Source organism: Paramormyrops kingsleyae, chromosome 17 (genome assembly GCF_048594095.1).
Source record: "Paramormyrops kingsleyae isolate MSU_618 chromosome 17, PKINGS_0.4, whole genome shotgun sequence".
Classification (NCBI taxonomy): Eukaryota; Metazoa; Chordata; class Actinopteri; order Osteoglossiformes; family Mormyridae; genus Paramormyrops; species Paramormyrops kingsleyae.
This window is the reverse complement of record NC_132813.1, coordinates 8,840,156-8,862,908: the sequence shown is the minus strand read 5'-3', so window position 1 is coordinate 8,862,908 and position 22,753 is coordinate 8,840,156. Positions and strand designations below refer to the sequence as shown.

Here is a 22,753-nt window from a genome sequence, read left to right as displayed (position 1 = left end):
AATAATGAACCAGTGCATTAGTTCTCAAAATCTCTTTCCTGTCCAAGCAAAATTGGTATCGTAACTGAAATATCACTAATCAAACTGAATATGCAATTAAATCAAATGGGGACCTATTGAATTAGAATTGAATAGACTCAGGAAAGTTGTGGAGATACCCAGCCCTACAGATGAACATACATCTTTATCAAATAACATTCATCGGCCAAGAAAAAATAAACAAATAATAGCTATTACACTACCCTGGCAAAATCCTCTGCAGCAGGTCATTAATTTATCTGTCAGCATCTGAGGTGAGGGACAAGAGCCAGAGACAGAAAGGATCCAAAAGAATAAATGATTAGGCCCTGGATTGTTAGACTGCCTCTTTTACCTCCATGCATGACATGGTGCCAATAGAGCTATTTACCGACACGCATCATCTCAAAATGAACTTTCCCATAACATAACACTGTACTGCAGACAGCCGTTGTGGCGTTTCCTCTTGTGGGCAGGCCAATGTAAACCCACAAATCCGAGACACCCACGTCACTATGCAAAAATGCCAGAAGCCTGGAACAGGGAGACAGAGGCACTCCCGTTAAATTCTCAACATTCCCATCTCAGGAGGGACAGGGAAAAAGCCGGGTGCACGTCCCGCATCTCCTGCCAAGGGTGGCTTCAGGCCGGAAAGGTTGTTTCCAGCAGCAGGAATGTAGAGAGTTCGTCAAACCCACGCCAGAAGCAGCAGAAGCCAGGCCAATAAAAGTTGTATTACTGTTCTACCGCCCTGTCCATATGTTCCCTGCATTACGTCCAGTTTCAGGCCCAGTGTACTGTACCAGATAAGAAGATGGAAGGTGGATGAACCACTGCCGCTAACTGTTCCCCTGAGCTCTCGCATTTTAATGCAGCATAAGCTTGAATACTGCTAAATTATGCAATCAAAACAATTGGTCATACTGCCCCCAAAAAAAGCATGGCTGCATAAGAGATACAAATATTATAAATGAAACCACAAAGAGTGAAACCCCCAAGAAATTAGGAAACCCTTTATTTAAACCAAGATTATACAGTAAATGCATAAATGCAGTAAACACACCTCTTAAATTGTATTTTTTTAATATAATGTCAAGAAACTGCCACCAACCTGGGTAAAGCCAGTTTTCTAATAAACAGTGAAATATATTAAAACGTCTCTCTCGGTGGCTTCTAAAACTTTGTCATTGTTCCCACAGTTGAACTATCCCAAAGAAAACAAGGCAGAGTATTGTCACCCAAAAGACAAAAATCATAAATAAGAGACACATAATGAACATTGGATTAGACATAAAGAAGGCAGTAGTGCTCGACTTTACACGCATGACACAGACTTACAAAGGCACCTTCTAAGACACTCAGACATCAGTTTTAATGGTGCCTTTTGGTGGAAAGTTAACCAGTTCCCATAATGACATGGCCAAATTGCTTCCCATATGATTACGAGTCAGACAAGGGCTAGCTATAACAAATACCAGCAGAAATCATTGCCATAAAATCAAATGAAAAGACTTCCAGGAACAGTTGACCTATTGTGAATAAAAATACAAATTTCTGAAATACCAGTTTGTTCTAAAATTTGCCATCACGTTACATTTTCCATGCACTTAAAGTTCAACTTAAATCCCAATGAATTCTTTTTAACTTGTTTCTCATCTGGAACAGACTTGCATAGCAACAAGTTCAAAGTTTAGTTTCATGGCAGAATCCATTGCTCTTTATATGAAGTTCCTGCAGATACGGGGTAGGAAGTGCAGCAAAGGTCACAAATGGCTATTTTTGTGCCAAATCAGATTCTTTGTCGTCTTGCATCCGTTCAGTTGACTGCCACCCACACAGCCGTGTGATGGGACATTCTCCGGAAGGGTGCCAGGAAAAACCAATCAACAGTGAGCAAATTTCAGCAGGGAAAGAAAACCACAAGTCATAATCCAGTTTCCAGGAAGACCATTGGACATCTGTTCCGTTTCCCATGACTGTTTTGGAGGCTATGCACAGGTACAGCAGGATATGCAGCATATGGCAGGTCAAAGCCAGGCCAGCTTGTCACGTTGGACTGGATTACACGTAGCAATGAGACGGGACAGAAGGTCAGGAAGCCAGAGTTCACTCGCTGCATTGCTTCTCTGTCCATCCTCCTCAGAACAAATGACTGCAAACTCACAGCAGAAGCAGGGGGGCACCAGATGACACTGGTATAAAGCCAAAATGACTCCATTCAGCAATCTCAGATTTGCCTAATCACAAAGTCCACTCATTTATGTATCAAATAGGTCACCCACACCTTCCTGACATCATTGCCTTAAGGTCAGATTCCATACTGCAGATTTCCCTTCACTGTACTGACGGCTTTAGTGCAACTTTGCTGTAATAGAGACAACAGATGCTTTGTGTGCTTTCCAACTTTTTTTTTTTCCCCCAGCAATCAGCACTTAAATCTTAGTTTTTATCTTTCACCGAGCATGAGTATCTCATTTCCACTCCAGCTCTGAACAGAACTTGACACAGGTTTTCAGTAAGTGCCATGTGTGTTAAATATGTGGGCCACAACGGTGCCCTCTTGTGGAAATGGGCTTCAGTACGATTTGCAGATTAACGCCAGCCTTTGACCCTGGAATTCTTCCAGTGCCAGTTCTGCATCTGAAATTGGAAGCTACCCAACAGGCTAGTGACATGAACGCTTTAGTCCAGGAACACAGGAAACCACTGGAAAGCACAGGACAAGTGCCAGCGATGAAAAATGGAATTACATTTTTCTAAGATATCCAGTACTTTGAGCTTGTTTCCTAAGTTTTCTGCTAGAAACGCAGAACCAAACATACAGTCAGCACCAGAGGTGCACATAAAACTATTACTAGGATTTTCTTTGGTTTGGGGGGGGGGGGGGGTTCTGCCTAACGAAGGAGAGGTAAAATCCAACCCTGAATACAGGTATGACCAAGGGCAGCCAATACAAGTGTAGCCACGGCAACCAGATAATCCTGATTAGCAAATGAACAGTGTAAAGAAACAGGGAAAAATGTTATGGGAAATTCAAACTCATGCTGCCCCCTAATGTTCAGTCCTTGTCTCAGCTGGGCCATATGCAGGCTAATAATGCCACATCTTGTAAGACCTGTACCCCCAGCCTACAGAAACTTCTGCCAGGCCAGAACTGATTGTCGGAGTGCCATCTTTGCCAAACATCCTCATCACAAGATCAGACGCCACAGTCGTCCAGCATCGGTTACAGTGGAAGGGGCCTCGCCGACTTTTCCATGAAACCAACCTAACGCGACTCATCTGGGATCTCACAGCAAAATCATGTGATCAACAATGATCAGCTGACACAGATGGCATCTGCTTCGCAATGGTGAGGCAAGAGACACATAGCCCATTGCTGCCGGGAGACCAGCAAAGTCTACAGCCGGCAGGTCAGCTCACAGCACCCGTGAATCCGTGAATGTCACGCACACACACACCTGTAAGGACGGTGCAGAGAGTTACTTGAAACATACCCGATTTGTTTTCTTTATTCTCTTTACAAGCATTTATTGGAGACAGTCTGCCATACATATATTTGCAATTACCAATACATTTGATTAATTTAACATTTAAAAAAAAAAAAAAAAGACATCCAAAACACCTCACAGACAGTGGGCCAACACAGTGCTGTTGATCAGATCAGACAATTGTCAGCACATGATGACCTTGTGACCTCTTGGAGAGCGCTGCCAAAATTTCAATCACAGACTTAAGGCATCGTGGGGTACCATGTGCTGCCAGGGTAGTCATCTTGTCTCAAAACACATTAGTTACATTGCCTGGCTACCAGAGCGAAAAGACGATAGATGAGAAAGACTGGACTCTTACCTGTCTTCTGAACACAAACTTAGTGCAGATGGTGCCCTCAGCTTCTGCTGATGGCAACCGACCACTTCCTGCACGGCACGAATACACGTCATGCAAGGGACAGTCTAATCAAGTCCAGCCTGTATCGTCTTTTCTCTTTCTTCCCTGAAATGTGCTCGCCTCCTCAAAGACGGAAGAAAACCCACCACTGCAGGCAGTCCACAGCACAAAATGTAGTGTCGATCGGTGGACGCTGTCGGCATTTTGCCATGTCCCCTTTGCTACTGTCATGTGACCGATCATGTGATCACATGAACACATGCGACTACCCCACCCACCCTCCCACCAACCAAAAAAACCCAATTTATAATCTCCACATTTCCAGGCAGACGACCCCCCACCAAATCAAATCACCCACCCTTCCCTATTCACAACCCTTTACGGGGGAGAGGGAATAATAATAAAAAAAAAAAAACAAACAAAAAAAAAAAGTCACTCTCTTCCGAAACAAAAGATATACAACAAGAAAAAAAAATTAAAACCGAGAGGAATAATTTCTAATAAAAGTAGAGAGGAAACAATCACACAGTCTCATAAAGCTAAAAAATAATTACAAACAACTGTGATTCCTTAAGCAGCAAAAATGACGAAAGACGGGCACATCTGCAGGCGGCTTCGTCCCTCTCATCACAAGCCGTCAGCGTGTTGGCAATGGCAAGAGGTGGCCTAGTGGTGGAAGACGGGGGGGGGGGGGGGGATTGAGGCGGAAAGAGTCGCAGAGAGCAGCTGGTCACCACTGCGTCCTTAAAGACACCACTGGCCTCCCACCTGTTCTGTGATCATTGTGTTTCAGGTTGACCATCTGAACTGGAAAAAAAAAAAAAAAAAAAAATCTATAATAGGTTATGCTTGGGGGGGCGGGGGAGTTCCTTCTTTGTTGATGGCAATTTCTTGCTTTATGCAGGCATCTGGACCTGTCACGCAGAACATCCTGCAGATATCCTGCACTTCTTCTGAGGGCATCCTAGACGTTTTCATTTTGCCTGTAGAAGATCATGGCCATTCTGTAAAATCTAGGCATAGCTGGGGGGGGCAGCCATTCCACAATTTAGGAATGAGTCAAAACACAGATAATAAATCTTTTAGATAATAAAGGCTTTTAGCCATGGCATTTGCCTTCCCATGCCAGACCTCTGCCTGCAGCAGAGCAACATCACCAGGAATCCACTAGGGGGATGCAGGGGAATCCACTGTGTGTGTCCCAGGCAAGAGCCGAGAGCCCCATGCAGGAAGGCAAAGGACCCACGCTTGCGTGCTTTCTGTGGATCTTTGGTTACAGCGGCCAGACTCCCGGGCAATCCGCCGTGTCGCTCTTAACCTCATAGCGTCCAAATCGCCTTTTACGGAGAAGTGGGCTGTAGTGATAGATCAAGGTGCTGTGTGTTCGCAACATTTCTTCACCGTTTATTTTTTTTTGTGGCTTGACTGTTTTGTTGCGTTTTCCTTTTTAACTATTTCTTGTCATTATTATTATTATTTTTTGAATAAAATCTTTAGCACTTTCAGTTTTTAGAGTAGAACGTGTCGGGGCTTCTGGGGGGACAGAGGAAGAGGAAAAGGAGGCACAACTTGAGCGGTCAAGTCGTGAGGACAACTTTTTATTCCTCAACTGTGAAGGACCCCCCCCCCCCCCCTAGGGAAAGAACAGAGAAGACGGAATGAGGATGTGTACAGCAACTGGCATAATAGGCAGAAAATGACGAGATTGACAACTTCAGCAAAACGCCAGGCTGATACAAGAAGCTTTGCCTAAATAACAGCCTCAGTGAAACAAGGAATCCTTCAGTTAATCAGCTTTAGTTAAGTTCATGAAGTGAGACCCGGAAAGCAGTAATCAAGAGCTCTGGGTGTGTAAAGGCTTCCAAAAGCGATACATTGCTGGTTATTCCCTGCAGCTGCAGACTAGTGTGTAAAAACCAACAGTAAAAATAGGTACAAATAAGTAATAGATAGATTAGACAGATAGACCATTCTCTATACGGGTTTGTCCGACTAGAAAAAAAGTCGTTTAAAGTTTACTTAAATCACGTCAGTAACATGTCATTAATCCAATACAGACACTGAGTATGAGACATTTCGAGGAACTTCGCATACTCATTTGCAGGAATGAAAGAGTTGTGCAGTGTAACTACCTCCATACCCAGCGGGGCATCACGGCGCCTCCCTGCCCATCTCCAGGCTAGCCTCACGCAGCAGCTCCTCCAAGTCATGCCCACTGCTCAGACCGGTGCTGGATCGCACTGCAGAAACAAGAGGGTAGGAAAGCGTGGATAAAATTGCTTTGAGGTGGTGGAGGGCAGGGAAACTCACTGACCCCTTTCGATGAGATAGAGGGGTGGGAAACTCAGACTGACCCCTCCCAATGAGATAGAGCGGTGGGAAGCTCAGACTGACCCCTCCCGATGAGCTAGAGGGACGGGAAACTCAGACTGAACCCTCCCAATGAGATAGAGGGGTAAGAAGCTCAGACTGACCGCTCCCAATGAGACAGAGGGGCGGGAAACTCAGACTGAACCCTCCCAATGAGATAGAGGGGTAAGAAGCTCAGACTGACCGCTCCCAATGAGACAGAGGGGCGGGAAACTCAGACTGACCCCTCCCAATGAGATAGAGGGGCGGGAAACTCAGACTGACCCCTCCCAATGAAATAGAGGGGCGGGAAACTCAGACTGACCCCTCCCAATGAGATAGAGGGGTAAGATGCTCAGACTGACGACACTTACCATGTTCTGCCACACAGCTGCCTGCTTTGGGCTCCTCAGGCTCTGGCAGGCACAGGGCAAACTCGGCTCGGAGGCCATTGGGCAGAGCAGCTCCTGCTGCTTCACCTTTGGAACATACTTCGGCTGCCGCGCCACAATTGCCCAGCAGGTGGCACCCCTGTGCCCGCGCCGCCTCTTGCCACGCTCCTGGGACATCCGGAGTGGGCTCCTGGGTTAGCGTCGGGGGCGACCCTGCACTGCCTTCCTGGGTCCGCTGTGGCTCTGTGTCTTGCTCCGGCATCATAGAGGGCTGCTCCTCAGGAGCTTTCCCTTTGGGCGGGGGCGGGGGCTGCGTCTGCGGTACCCCCACCTGAAGCTGTTGCTGCTGCTGTTCGGGGGGGCTCTCTACACGGGTCACCATGAAAATCTTGTGCCCCCTACCCGGGCTCGACACCGAGAAGCAACGACGGGGTGAAGGAGGGGCCCCCGGCGATGACATGGGGGATTCCGTGATGGTGATGCCCTCTACGGGGGTGGAGGTGGGCGGGGGTGGAGGCACGGGGGTGGGCGGAGTTTCTCCCGGGGTTGAGGAGGCAGCAGTCCTCTGTGCAGCCTGGGCTTCGACGCCCGGCACGGTGTCCTCCTCGTCCGTATCCGAGTCAGAGTCCCCAAAGCCCACGCCTGTTTCTCCTCCCTCGCTCAGCCCCCCCTCACTGTCAGAGGCCACACCCGTCTCCTCCTCCCCCATAACTCCCGCGGCCTCGTCTTCCTCAGAAACACCTTCCTGCTGCTCCGATGGCCCCGGACCGGGCGGCCTGTCCTCCCCTGGCTCGTCCTCTGTGGAGGCGATCTCCGGCATGGAGGCGATCTCCGGCATGGAGGCCGAGTGCAGCATCTGCAGCTCACTCTCCTTCTTCTCTTTGGCCAGGAAGAAGTTATGATTGCAGCCTTTCTGGATCTCAGCCAGCAGGCTGCGCTGGGTCTCAATGAAACTCTTCACCTGCAACGGGATAAAGCGCAAATCTATGCTTCGACTTTGCCCCACATGATAAATGCACACCATCTTTCACCTGATATTATTTACAAAGACAAAGTCAAACTGACAATGTTTCTGACAAAGAGCTGCAAATCTGACAAATTTCATCCTTCCATCCATCCATCACAGACCCATAGCAAGGTGGCAGGGGACACAAGGCAAGAATACCTGGGAAGGGACCCCAGCCCTGCACTCAGAGTCTCACCCTGAGTCACATTGGTCACATACACATTGCGAGTCACACACACTTCGAGTCACACTCGCACCCCGAGTCTCGCCAGTCACATATGAAATAAAAATGAAAAGTATTTACAAAAGAAACGTCAGACTTTAATCAGCAAAAAGCAGCACCAGACCACCAACATCGTTTTACTTTGTTTATCCACAATATCTCCTATTAATCCATAGAAAAATAGTCATTAGTGTATACCCTTCCATAACCCCCCCCCCCATTCCGCATCCTCACCGTTTCCTTCTTGGGCTCGCTGTCCAGGTCGAGACGCAGCAGGGAGGTGTTGACCTTGAGCGCCAGGGAGAGCGCCATCAGGCCTCCCGTCTTGATCTCATTCTGCCGCAGATCCAGCCGCAGGAGCCGGAGACTCTCGGCGATGAACTCGGCCAGGGCCACAGCACCTGGGGAGGGGGGCAAAGTGGCCATATAGTCAGTGCTGGTAGTAACATGTTATAAAGTGAAGCCGTGCCACATCATACATGGGAGCCCCCTAGGCCGGAGGCGGGAGCATCCGATGGGCTACTGACCCTCGCAGGAGAGCTTGGTGGAAACCAGGCACAGGCACAGCACAGAGCGGTTGCCGATCAGCCCATCCTTCAGCTTGTGGATGCCCTCGTTTCCCACAGAGTTGTAGTTGAGGTTGAGTGTCTCCAGGCTCTGTGTGCAGGGCTGAAGGGAGGGAACAAGAACGTGTCACGACACCGTTACCCTAAGCCTCTGCATATTCATCAGCTCTAAATGTAACTGCCAATTTATTAAACTTGACATTTCATCCTTCAACCAAGAACTCAACAACAGAACAAGAAGTTCCACATTCCATGCCACAAAAGTGTCATGTTCCGTGACAGGGGTGACGTCAGATGTTTTCTGCTCATTACCCAGGGCTGTCAATGTCCACTGGAATGTCTGCATTTCCATGCCTCTCTATAATTGCCACCACTGAATACTTCTGAGCCCATGATGCATGTTTTCATTACACCATGTATACAATTATTAGGCAAGTGTGTATTGCACTTGTACCTTCTCTTCCGATCAATAGTTTCAGTCCAGATTAATCTCCAGTTATGAATGGAGTGTTCAAAAATGGAGCTTATTCAGTGTTTGGTCTGAGTACTTTGTAGTAAAATACAAATCTGTAGATAACTACCATGTGTGAAATTGCTAAGCAAATTATTATTACTATTTAAATAGGGACAAAGAGGAACCATACAATTAAACAAAAGAGTTAGGGGGGATACAAAACAATCAAAACTGATACATTTTTAACACATGATCGCCATACAATCAAGTGTTTTGTGGCCGATAGCCAAAGAGACGAATGTAGAGAAAGGTGATGCATATTAACTGCCAAAAACTTCCAGAAACTCTTCAGCAACAAACACCCACATTTTTCAAAACCGCAACCTGAATGGAATTCTCTGAAAGAACTAGGTGCAGCGTGGTGCATGACACTGTTAAGGTCACAAGGTCACTGAAACACGACCTCCACTCAATAAGGCACACAGGCTAAAACATCAAGAATGGGCATGGACACGTCTCAAGACTGATTTTAGAAAGGTTCTGTGGACAGATGAAATTAGAGAGACTCTTGATGGACCAGAGGTTGGACACATTATTCAAGCAACAATAAGGTGGTGGAGGAGAGATGATGTGGGCTGCAACTATCAGTGTCAGATCTTTCTGATTTGCAAACGATGTAAAACCTACAAGATCTGACTATTTCTAGAAGACACCTTCTTCAGACACTGGTATAAGAAGAAGTCAGCAGGTTTCAAAGAGGTTATGATATTCATGCAGGACAATGCCAAGAAAGGCTTGAAAGGTGACTGATAGATATATTAGTGCCCACTACATTAGCGTGAGGTTAAGGTAGATGGACAGAGTAGTACTAGCGACTGCTACAATAGCAAGCATGTGTGTATAAGGTATACGGAGAGAGCAGGGCTAGCGGCCGCTACACTAGAGAGCGTGTGTGTATAAGGTATACGGAGAGAGCAGGGCTAGCGGCCGCTACACTAGAGAGCGTGTGTGTATAAGGTATACGGAGAGAGCAGGGCTAGCGGCCGCTACACTAGAGAGCGTGTGTGTATAAGGTATACGGAGAGAGCAGGGCTAGCGGCCGCTACACTAGAGAGCGTGTGTGTATAAGGTATACGGAGAGAGCAGGGCTAGCGGCCGCTACACTAGAGAGCGTGTGTGTATAAGGAATATGGAGAGAGCAGGGCTAGCGGCCGCTACACTAGCGAGCGTGTGTGTATAAGGTATACGGAGAGAGCAGGGCTAGCGGCCGCTACACTAGCGAGCGTGTGTGTATAAGGTATACGGAGAGAGCAGGGCTAGCGGCCGCTACACTAGAGAGCGTGTGTGTATAAGGTATACGGAGAGAGCAGGGCTAGCGGCCGCTACACTAGAGAGCGTGTGTGTATAAGGTATACGGAGAGAGCAGGGCTAGCGGCCGCTACACTAGAGAGCGTGTGTGTATAAGGTATACGGAGAGAGCAGGGCTAGCGGCCGCTACACTAGAGAGCGTGTGTGTATAAGGTATACGGAGAGAGCAGGGCTAGCGGCCGCTACACTAGAGAGCGTGTGTGTATAAGGAATATGGAGAGAGCAGGGCTAGCGGCCGCTACACTAGAGAGCGTGTGTGTATAAGGTATACGGAGAGAGCAGGGCTAGCGGCCGCTACACTAGAGAGCGTGTGTGTATAAGGTATACGGAGAGAGCAGGGCTAGCGGCCGCTACACTAGAGAGCGTGTGTGTATAAGGAATGGAGAGAGCAGGGCTAGCGGCCGCTACACTAGAGAGCGTGTGTATATAAGGTATACGGAGAGAGCAGGGCTAGCGGCCGCTACACTAGAGAGCGTGTGTGTATAAGGTATACGGAGAGAGCAGGGCTAGCGGCCGCTACACTAGAGAGCGTGTGTGTATAAGGTATACGGAGAGAGCAGGGCTAGCGGCCGCTACACTAGCGAGCGTGTGTGTATAAGGTATACGGAGAGAGCAGGGCTAGCGGCCGCTACACTAGAGAGCGTGTGTGTATAAGGTATACGGAGAGAGCAGGGCTAGCGGCCGCTACACTAGCGAGCGTGTGTGTATAAGGTATACGGAGAGAGCAGGGCTAGCGGCCGCTACACTAGAGAGCGTGTGTGTATAAGGTATACGGAGAGAGCAGGGCTAGCGGCCGCTACACTAGAGAGCGTGTGTGTATAAGGAATATGGAGAGAGCAGGGCTAGCGGCCGCTACATTAGCAAGTGTGTGTCTGTGTAATAGAGTGTGAGGGGCTGCGCTCACCAGGGCGGCCGCCAGGTAGCCCATGCCATTGTGCGTCAGCTGGTTGTTCCACAGCACCAGCGTGACCAGGCCCTTCCTTTGTTCTTTAAGTCCATCGCACAAGTATGCCAGACCTATGCAGGGGAACAAGAAACATGAAAGGGCTGATAAGAGCCAGCGACAGCTTTTCCATGCATGACCAGAGAGACAGAGACAGACCGGAGTCCGTTATGTTGTTGTTGCGCAGGTCTAGCACTTGGATGTTGTAGTTGAACTTGAGCAGGTTGCCCAGCTGAGCGGAGTCCTGCAGGCCATTGAGCTTGTTGTCTGCCAGGTAGAGCTCACGGAGGTTCATGTTCATCTTCAGGGCTGTGGCTGAGGGATGCATGTGGGGTTAAATATCGTCATACTAAACTAAACAGACCACCATTTAAGAAAATGCCACTGCTTGCATTTTTTTATATTTTAAAACAAAAAAGAAATTATAATTAACAGAAATAAACTGAAGCAACAAATGTATCTGGACCGCCATTTTATGCATCGGCAAACTGCTGAGAGCCTGTCAGCACTGACACCAAGCTCATTTACTCTATGTCCAACTCAAAAATCAATATACACTAAGTGACCAGCAGGTGGAGCTCTAAGCATGAATAAAGAATCACACCACTGATGATCACTCAGATCCATGATGTTTACAGTCCATCCCCCTCCCCAGGCCACCAGGGGCTCACCCAGCAGCATGAGAGGCCGCCCGGACAGGCCGGCATTCTCCAGGTGCAGAACCGCCAGGCTGCCGCTGATGCGCAGTGCCCGGGCCACAAATGGTGCCGAATGGTCCAGCAGCGGCATGTCGCGGGCATCCAGGTACTGCAGGGAACTCGTCTAAGGGAAGGACATGCGTGAAAAGAGGGGCGTGTACACAGTTTAAAACTCAACCCACCCATGTGTTCTGACATCACTATTGACAGGGACGCAAGTACTCAAGTACCCATTCACCTTTAAAAGTGAAACATGCAGCAAATGATTGCTCTAACAGTGCAAATGCGTTTATGTGCATTTGCTCTAATATGACAAGAAATTATCATGCATCTTAACCTTCCTAACTCGTATTTCATTCACAGTACAAAGGTTGAAATTCACAGTAATTTCTTGTCAAAGCAGCACAAAGGCATTTGCGCTGTTACAGCAATCGATTGCCGCACGTATCGCTTTTAGCGGTGAATGCGTACTTGCATACCAGTTATGTGCATCCCTGACTATAGATGCACAAATCTCTGTTCTTTCCTCTTCAATACAAATAAAAGCAACCAGGCATGAGCAACAGATTGCGGCATTTTGTATTCAAGTTGCATATATGGTATACCTATACAGAGCAGCTTTAGCAGGAAAATAAAGGAAAATCAGAGGACTGAGCTGACAAATTGATCACCTTTAATAAAGAGCTGGTTTAGTTAGCAGTCTTAAATGTATAGAATTATGCCCAAAATCTGTCTCGTCTGGGCTGAAACAGGGCTTGCTTCATCAGGACAGAAGCCATAGAGGATAACAGGGCATGACGGGTGAACCTTGGAGAGCTGTGCATTTGCCACAGATAAACGGCAAATCAGTAACCGGCCTGAAGGCCCAGCTGCCATTTGGGATTTTTAGTTTCTGTGAACAGAGCTGAATACTGACAAACGACACAAAGATGCTCAGGATTTCATGACTCATTCTACTCAGGATTTGTGTAAAGTGAGAGCTACCAAAGCACGCACACACGCACGCACAAACATTGGGACAGAAGCAGATTTTCACGCCCTGCAGGTCCCCCGAGGCCCACCTTTCTCATCATGTGAGCAGCAGCCTGCCAGCCCCGCGTGCCGATGTGCTTGTTGGAGGAAATGTTGAGGTGGGTGGCCGACTCGTAGTATTCGATCATGTCAAACAGAGCCGAGGCACCCTGGAAAAGGGGGGCGAGCGAGACTCTGTGAGCGACGGCACCAGAGAACATTCCTGTAATTAACACAGCATGGTACTGCAGGGAAACATCCTATAATCCCCTTAACCCCCACAAACAAAATCTTTAAGGGGATGTATGGGCTATGCCATGTCATAAACACAGAAAATGGTCCTGATTAGTCATTTTTCCATGTTCATCTGGAAAAAGGCTCTTTCGCAGCCGTGTCACAAAGGCAGCCTGTCATCTCTTCAGGGACTGAGGTTATGCACATAACTAAACAAATCGCTCCCAGATCACGCAAAACGACGAAGTAGAAACACGCAACCCAATTTGATGATCAATGTGGCCGCAAGAGTGGCCATCCCTTCCTGATACCTACGGCGAAAGCCGTCGATGACAGCACAAAGCTCTCTGACCACTCTCTGTACACAAACCACACATAATTAATAGAAGGATTAAGGTTGATAAACAACAGCTTTGTGGGCAAAATCTCATGACCAGCTCCTATGTCCATATGACGTATGACAGATGAGAAATTAGTATCAGTAAAGCATTAATGCATAAACAAGACATGAAAAACCAAAGCGTTTCGGATCTGACAAGTTGGCGCAGTACTACAGGCCTCCCAGTAGGTGTCTGAGAAGACGAAGCACTCACATCTTCATCCAGGTTGGTCTGCTGTAGGACCACTAGCTTGAACTGCACCCTCTTGAAAATCTCCTCCAGGGACTCACAAGCCTTGTAGTCCAGCTTCTCACCTAGATGGGATGAGTCAGTGCTCATAAGCATCACATGGCAAACTTAGAAAATCAATACAGTATAAACCTTTCTTTATAATGACATTACTAAAAGTGCTTCTTAACAAAAAAAAAAGGCAGTTTATATAATTTCTTGTTACCTGGGTGCACTCAAAGTGAAATATATAGACAATGAAACAGAATTAATAAAGGGTACAGATATGCACAGAAATGCGCATTTTTACATTTAATTTTTGGTAACACTTTACTCGAGGGGCACAAAAAATGTACAATTTTACTTAAGGTGTTAATTAACCAGACACTAACTGAGCTTATGTTCTTTCGTCATTAATCACAAAAGTTCATGTATTTCATGCAGTTACTATGTGCACAATTTGTACTTGAGTAGTAACCGAGTTACTAAATAATTTGTGGCCCCACAAGTAAAGTTACCTTATTTTTTAATTAAAAGTTCCTCCTAAAACTGGCCTGTTATGCTTGCAAGTGCATAGCTGCAACTAACTCTAAACCCCAGAAACCACACATGATCTGTACTATCTGCCTCTGATTCACCAGATAAACAAAAGTAAAATGTAATCTCACCTTTGAGGTCCAAGCAGTCATTCCTCTGAGTCAAATCTTTGAGCTCCTAAAACATAACGGAAAAGTGTCACTTTGAAACTGCTGTGGGAAACCATGTATTCTGCACAAGAGACAGACAGTGGCTCGAGATACACAACGCCTCACTTCTGAGAACTGTAATGTGGGCATGTGGCTTGTTGGTGTTTTAACGTCACACATTTAGGCAGAGCTTCTACAACCTCAGATTTCCCAGCTTTGCCAGCTTTGTCTGTTTTTAAAGATCATCTTCGGTCACCTGCAGAGGTAAACTCTATAAAACTGACTGACTGCTAGAATAACAAACAAACCAAGCTGCTTCAAATCCTCAGACCTCAGGGATTTGTCTTTACATGAAAGTGGTGGTAAACGTCATGCATACGCAGGCAATAAACGCAGCAAAACAAGGGCAGATTATAAAAGAAAAATACTAACAAACCACTGGGTAAAAAACATAATACACATGAAGTCAAGCACGACTCAATTAACCAAACACAGAAATGTGTTTGATCCAACACCAGAAGTCAACTGAGACTGGCAAATACGAAGCTAAGAGAGGTTCAGAAGGGCTGCCAGAAGCCAGAAATTACTGCAGGTCAGAGTTCACTGGTTACTTTGCAGACCATCACAGAGACTCGCTTTTCTGAGGCAGACCACACAGACGAAGTGGGACATTAGACCCCTTTACGGCTCCAGATCAAACAAGAGAGCCTCAAAATTTGCCCTGGGGGCAGGACTCGCTGAGAGAGGAGTAGGTGGATGGCTGATACCAACAGGGGGAAAAAAACAGATTATATCCAACAATATGCCCACACAGAGAAGCATGTGGGCTCGATCGCAGTTCCCCCACCCCCAGCGTGTGTGTGTGTGTGTGTGTGTGTGTGTGTGTGTGTGTGCACGCGACTTGGGGGGAGCATACAAAAGTACTAGCTGAAATGATTTATTTCAGGGTAATTAACCAGATGCGAAGGGATTAAACTGCACGGTACCAGCAGGTGGCAGGTAGCCTCAGGAAAAAGTGGCGAGAACCAGCAAGTGAATGACGCAGGCCGCTGTGCCAGGAACAGCGGAGGAGCAATTACTGGGTGTGAACAGGTATTATGACGACGAACATGCCAGCACTGGTAGCTGGATTAGGTAGTTAATATAAATGTAAAATACTTCATTTTCTCATACAATGCCTATCTTTCGCTGGAAGAAAACATTACCCAATGGGGATGAAAATGATCATGGCTAGGATCAAATTCAAATGCTGTGGGCTAGTATTCTATGTAGCAGCAGAACTTTGTCAGCATTACATAATGCTTTGAAAATACTTGTATGACTCTTAGCTAAGAGAGGGTGACATCTGCATCCCACCTAAACCGTCATCGAGCTCACACAGGTGCTGCACAGAGCCCAAGTACATCCCCGAGAGCAGCAAACTGATGACAGCTTCCTTTACCCTACAGTGTTGCTCCGCTATGTGCGCTGCCATCTAGGGGCAACTGTATATGACTCTCCCTGCCGGCCCCTGGAGGATGGGCTCCCCCTCTGAGTCTGGTTAGGGTTAGGACTCCCTCTGCTGCCCCCTGGAGGATGGGCTCCCCCTTTGAGTCTGGTCCCTCCCAAGGTTTCTTCCTTCTCGGGAGTTTTTCCTTGCCACTGTCGCCTATGGCTTACTCACTGGGGGCTTTGGGTGGGGATGCTGTAAAGCGCTTTGGGACAATGTAATGTTGTGATAATGCGCTATACAAAAATAAATTTGTTGTTGTTGTTGTAGTAGGTACTAAAAAGGCTTTTCTGTAATTCTTTTGCAGAGGCTGATGGGAGTTTGAGTACAAATTTCCTGAATAGTGATATTTTTTTGTTTGTTTTTAACCCTCAAAAGGCCCGGATTTGTGACAGCTAGAGCATGAAAAGCTCCACAAAATGGCTGACGTGTACACGTTCCCTAACAAAGGCATTGCAGGCAGCCTACAAGGGCTGCTCATTCTTTTACAATCCTGGTTTGGATGCAAAACAGAGACAGTGGGCGTGTCTGGAATTGCAGACCTGTTTGCTATGTAGTAGGAGAAATAGTATGCAATGTGAGCAATACATCCGAATTCTCAGGATGGATGAGACAGTAGGCAAAAGGTAGCTGGCTGACGTACTACAGTGTGCAAACAATGGATGTTATGCTATTCCACAAGGCCACCGGAGCAGCAAAGATAGCAGAGGTAGTGTTGTCTATGTACAATTTTACACAGAAAACAAACCCAGTTACACAAGATGATTTCATGTACTTTTTCACTGATAGTTTTTAAGTTTCACAGGGGTCAAGCTACCTCATTGGTAAACATCCGGGTCAGTTAATACACAAGGGGGTAACTGCAGTGTGTCCGAGTGCATGCATATTGTTCTCAAGCATACATATAGTACACACTGCATTAACGGTCGAGTAGTAGGCTTTTGATGAAATTCAGTATGTACTGTGTAAGTGTGCGATTTCGGATACACCCAATGACTGAAAGACTGGACATCGCTGCCCCTGACCAGTCAGCTGCTGTATGTGTGTGCATTGAAACAGCTTCTGAGTGCCAGTTTGAAGCCTACAAATGTGACGTCGTGCCGCTAAATACGCAGGTTTGCCGCGACCGCAATTCGTTCGTCTCTCTCTCACATTCAACACACATCTGTGGAAAAGCGTCATGCCTCGCAAGCCGTTCAGACAGCTACATAAAAGACTAAAGGCAAAAGGCAATCAGACATCTAAGGGAAACAGAGCTGTTCCATAATCATTTTTTTTTACCTCTAACTCAAAATGCAAAATTGCATCATAAGTAATTAGCAGTGAGTTCTAATGCTATAGATTTAATGAAATCTATTTGTGGCAGCGTGTGGCTCAGTGGGCTAAGCCTGTGTACCTGTAATCACAAGGTCGCCGGTTCAAAACCCAGCCTCAGCATGTCTGTGCCCCCCAGCTCCCTAGGCGCCCCAACAATTTCCCCATGGGGATCAATAAAGTATGTATGTATGTATGTATGTATGTATGTATGTATGTATGTATCTATCCTTATTATTATTATTATTATTATTATTAAAGGACCGAAACAAAGCGCCTTTATGGGTGACAGCCCATATGAGCTTACCAGACACTACAAGACTTCGTAACTGAGGGCTTTAATTTTGACTTCTTTCTTTGCATGTTAAGGCTGCACCTTAAGTATAGTCTCAGAAGTGAAGCCGCTCACCTGTGGTTATTACGCATCACTTGACAAGTCTCACTGTAAGGCAGTTTCTCTAAGCGTGACTCAGTGAAAACCACACAGTGGGAAAGTCCTGCTCACTGCAGTCAGCTAATCCTGGTGGAAATGTACTCCTCTCTGGTCCTAGTAGCACAAATAGGGTAGAGGTCCAACGAATCTTTCCACACAGACGTGTTGGATTTTTGCTTCCCGTTACCAGAGATAGCTGCAGCTTCCTCGGGGCACTTTTGCATTAGAAGATGCAGTCAGTTGATGTCTGTAGTAACCCCCTGGTGTCCCGTGTCCACAAAGAGTGGGGGGGGGGGGGGGGGGGGGGCATTGTTACACTAGAAATCTGCTTGTCCTTCATGCACATGGCAAACAAACATTTCTCTACATTGGCTCCCAGTCATTCAGCATGCAGGGAAACCTGCTTTTATGGGTGACGTATGAGTGCTGCGTAACTAAAATATGCAGATTCTCTGTGCTGTCTTGCCGAGGGGGGAGTAGGGACACTTCTGTCTACTACTGGAAAGATTCCCTGACTCACCTCAGTGGCACTAAACCAGACGTAAACAAGACAGCTGTCCCACTTAGCTACTAGTCACTTGTTACAGAAAAATCAATGCACCTTATCACATACGTTTTATCAAAATCAAAAGTTAAAGTATCTTTCACGGTAAGCTTCAGACACATGATGATGCATGGGGTCATATGCAAAGGAGAAATATCTCCTCTTGATAGTCATATTGCAAACGAGAAACTAATAAAATATAAACAGACACAAATAAACAATATAAATATGTCATTTAAAGACATGGACATTAAGATCCAGACAATGAAATACAACTAATCACATAATCGGTGAGGAAAGATTGTGCAAATTGGCATGGAAATTACGTGCAATAATGAATAGGTGTAGTTTCAGAGTAATGAGTCTAGAGTTATTAGACCTTTTCAGAAAGACGGTCCTTTTGACATTGAGCATTCTGGCTAAGCTTGCAAGCACACAAATGTGTTGAAAGGGCAAGTATGGGTGTGTATCTGAGTGCTACAGTAGACTAGATTTGGAGGCTCAGACAGCTAAATGACAGGCATATCACCACACCTTCAAAACTCCTTTAACCTGAAGACTCCTCCTGCACTCAGGCCTCAGAAGCAATATTTTTAGATGAGCAGCTAAAGCGAAACAAAAGCATTGTGTTTCCCAGCCAAGCCTTACAGAGCCCGAGCAGAGCAGTGTGTGCAGGTAATGAGGATGTGCGCTGACAGGAGCAATGGCCCTAGGGCCCAGGGGACAGAAGCCGTCCATGGTGTCCATGGTAACTACAGTGAAAAGGACCTCTTAGGGATACTGTTCTGGGGATCAGGCTCCGAACCAGACAGCCACAACAGGAGCTGGTCAGGCACCAGCAGGTCCCCTGAAACTCGCCAACAGGTCCTGCCATTCCTTTGAGAAGCCGAAGTGGCTATCCGGCTGGCCCAGGATGAGCCCTCAGTGTCCGTCTCTCTAAGAGCTCTGATATGGCTTCCAAGAGCTCTGTGTGTTTTTAATTCAACAATCAGGCAACCTCAGGCAACGTGCAAGCACACACTCACAAACAAGCATAAGTGCGCACGCGCATATACACACACACACACACACACACACACACACACACAGTCGTGTAATCATATCTTTTTGAGGACCCCTCATTCATTTGTATGGGAGAAATGCTAATGCTAACTATGACTACCTTAACCCCTACCGAGCCCTAACCATAGCCATAAGTAACCAAACAAAATACAAGTGTTTTCGCATTTTTAGTTTTTTCATTGCAGTCACAGTTTTTTATAAAACAGAGTTTCCCATAAGGTAAAAAAATGGGTATTCATCACATTGTGAGGACATCTGGTCCCCATAAGGTAAGGTATACCTGGACCACACAGACACACACAAGGAACAGGAAAAAGAAGAAGAAAAAACACCCAGACTATGAGTCTTAACTGTGATCTTGCATGAGCCCTGAAGTAATAATCACACTAAAAGAGGTTAGGATGCATAAGTGTGCATCTTCACACACATGTGTACGAGCTCACACACCTCACCAGCCTTAACATGCACATTTCTCCTTTACAATGAGGCAGGAATGCAGGTTTACCTGTATCTGTTTGAGCACCGTAGGGATGGGCTTACAGTTCAGCTTCTGACAGGCCTGTCTATAGGCAGAGATGATCTCATCCACCGTCACATTCTGGGCTGCGGGAGAAAGAGACACAGGGAATCACAGGGGGGCCGATGAAGAAAACACGTTATTCTCTCAGCGGCGCCTGTGTTTATGCCAGCAGTGTGCTGCACATACACCAACACTCAGAGTTAGAATGATGTCCCAAACGATCGCATAACCAAGCAATGGCACGGCAATGGCGACAGGCACTGTGAAATCGCGGCAGGCCTACAAAGACAGCACAGGCACATCAAGCAAATCAGTTTGCACAGCTTGCGACATGTGACTCATCGGTTAGTGAATGGAGGGATAATATCTGGGACCCACAATAACAGTAGAGATGCTCTCAGGGCACCGGGAGCCAGAGGGCAGGCAACACTGAGGAGCAGAGTGATAAGCCTCCCACCCCCCACCAGTGAACATGCCCCAGCTCTTAGGCGGATCTTAAGCTCTCCCTCAATGGCCAGATTGTTCCCAGGCTCTCCGCACGCAAACCCATATCCATTGCTACCCTTTCTACAGCTGAGGTCCATCAGCTGATGGGTTGGCGACCCTTCCCGTTATGACCATGTGACCCAGAGCCATTTATAAGCGACAGCCTCGAGGGTCCATGATGCATATCAGCCCCTAAGGGCTGTGCATTTATTTAATAATCATGACATTATTGAAAACTCTCTTGAAAAGCCACTCACACAACATGAATGTATGAAGTAGGAACTGATTACACTGGTAGCATTCACTAACATTCACTGTGCTACCTGCTGCCTCCACAATAGGGCAGTCAGTAGCTGGGCAGCTGGAACCCGGACAGACAGACAGTAAAACTGTCATTAGTAGATTAAAGAAATGTGTATTACTGCAGGCAGGTTATACTACTACAGCATTTTTATTATTTTTAAGAACCAAGGTAGCAGAAGACTGACCATATACAGTACTAAGCAAAGGTCTTAGGCAGCCAAGGGAAATGTCTGAAGCTTTTTTTTTTGGATAGTAACTGAATTTTCTTGAGAACAAAACACACAATTTAACAAGAGAACAAAAGCAAATTAAGAATAACACAACAAGAATTTCTTGTTCGCCAAAAATGTACTGATAACTTGTTGGATGGCTTGAAGAACACCGATTTGGTTCCCATGTATTCGTTACATTTCACCACCTGCTCACTTAGTTATAAAATGTCAATTAGCCATACGAGGTGGGGTCAAGAGGGTCCCCCCATTCAGTCTCAACTACTGCGACTGGCATTCTTCTCCCACAAACGTTCCCCAGAAACCTGACACCTCTCAATAAAGCCAAAGCGCTCCTTCCAGTTAGCATTAGCCGCCAACAAAGTTGCGTAATGGCATAGCCCCCCGTTCGGAAGGGGCCGGCTTGCAGTGACACGGGACCAAGGCAGCACACTTTCTGTCCGTCTGCGGAACAAGTGTTCGGGGTTTTTTGACATGCCGTGCTGGAACATGACCTCTACCAGTCAGTACTGAAATAGATCGCGTGACCAGGGAGCTGACCCATGGCTAATCATGGCTGTTAAGCACTTCACTCACAGTGGTGGACGATGCCTATTGCATTTCCCAGCTTCATCGGGCTCCTCAGCTGAAGTAATACTTACACAACCGACTGTCTGCAGGAGCGATAAAATTGGAACGTTCTGCCGAATGAATCTTGGCATCAGGCCAATGTGCAATAGTATAAGTTCAGGGCTTGAGGGCCGCTGCTGGGGCAGTTTGTCGAAAGCAGAAGTGTGACCTTGTCACCCTGGTCACGAGTGGATCAGAAACCAGCCCCACAATTAAAAGACTGTGCTGTTTAAAAGGGAGCACAGAATAAGCTAGTGAAACCAGCACACTTCTGCTTGGATTAAAAATACACAAGCCTGCAAATAAATCATATGACATAATATGGAATCAGTTCACAGCTAGATGGGTACAGCGATTCAGAGCTTGGAGTAGATATTTCTCCATCTTTGTCAATCTAACAAATTGGAAATCAATCATTCCAATTCATTTACAGCCTCCTCCACGCAAATGTATAGCATTGACATTTCTTACCATTTGGGCACAATTCAAGCTGCATCCTTCTGCTCAAGAGGTTTCCCAGTGAAATGAGGTTTGACTAAACCTGTTTATATTTCAGATAAGTTAATCCCAAACGACGTTTCCCATTCTCCGTCTATTTTTTCATTTCGGCATCGCTGAGCAAGCCAAAAATACAACACTAGTTTGCTGACCAGAGAGCATCTTTATTAATTCATTTCTGTATGTTTTGCACCTCCAGATAACATGCCGACCCCAGATAACTCATTAGGATGGTGAAAGGCACCTCTGCCACCATACCGTGCACGGAAGTCGATAGCTGTGAGCCAAATACCATTTTGACTCTCACGGGAGACACTACGATGGGGTGAAATCTTTCATGAAAATGGATACTGGGTGACTTAGACAGCTCCCATTATGGCTGACAGTGATTTACAGAGGGAGGAATTCTATTAAATACTTGGCAGGACACCCAGGTCAGCAGCTATCCTGGAGCAGCCGTGAAGCCAGCACATCAACCCTAGCATTCTGCCCGCTCACTCTGATTAATAGCTCTCCACAACTCACAGGGAGAGCGGAGGACCTGGAGAATTAAAGAGGGAACGTCTCCTGATGTTCACGAACACAACACGTGAGCTGGTGGCTCACTCCTATCCGGGGAAGGCTCAGCTCCAGTTTACAGGATTGATGGGGAAACTCCAGTCCTCCAGAAACGGCCTTCATTTGAACACACCAGTGCATCTTGTGTCCCACTATGACAACTTATACAGGGTCCATCACGGAGGCCAAAAGTGAACATTAACAACACATCCATCTGAATGTGTGTAAAAGACATGCTTTATCACTTGAAAAATAATAAG

At 46.6% G+C, this 22,753-nt stretch overlaps 1 protein-coding gene across 1 annotated transcript in view; it reads right to left on the bottom strand.

Moving 5' to 3' along the window:
• Positions 1-4,677: 4,677 nt before the first annotated feature.
• Positions 4,678-22,753, bottom strand: part of ppp1r37 (protein phosphatase 1, regulatory subunit 37) — a 32,631-nt gene continuing 14,555 nt past the window's right edge. Inside the window, exons 2-13 of the mRNA XM_072701094.1 lie at positions 19,795-19,892; positions 14,430-14,475; positions 13,747-13,847; positions 12,970-13,089; positions 11,882-12,032; positions 11,370-11,525; positions 11,172-11,284; positions 8,407-8,548; positions 8,114-8,280; positions 6,633-7,611; positions 6,042-6,149; positions 4,678-4,716 (exon numbers count right to left, since the gene is read on the bottom strand). Coding sequence (XP_072557195.1) covers positions 6,061-6,149; positions 6,633-7,611; positions 8,114-8,280; positions 8,407-8,548; positions 11,172-11,284; positions 11,370-11,525; positions 11,882-12,032; positions 12,970-13,089; positions 13,747-13,847; positions 14,430-14,475; positions 19,795-19,892 — 2,162 coding nt within the window. The 3' untranslated portion in view covers positions 4,678-4,716; positions 6,042-6,060. The remainder of the gene's footprint in view (positions 4,717-6,041; positions 6,150-6,632; positions 7,612-8,113; positions 8,281-8,406; positions 8,549-11,171; positions 11,285-11,369; positions 11,526-11,881; positions 12,033-12,969; positions 13,090-13,746; positions 13,848-14,429; positions 14,476-19,794; positions 19,893-22,753) is intronic.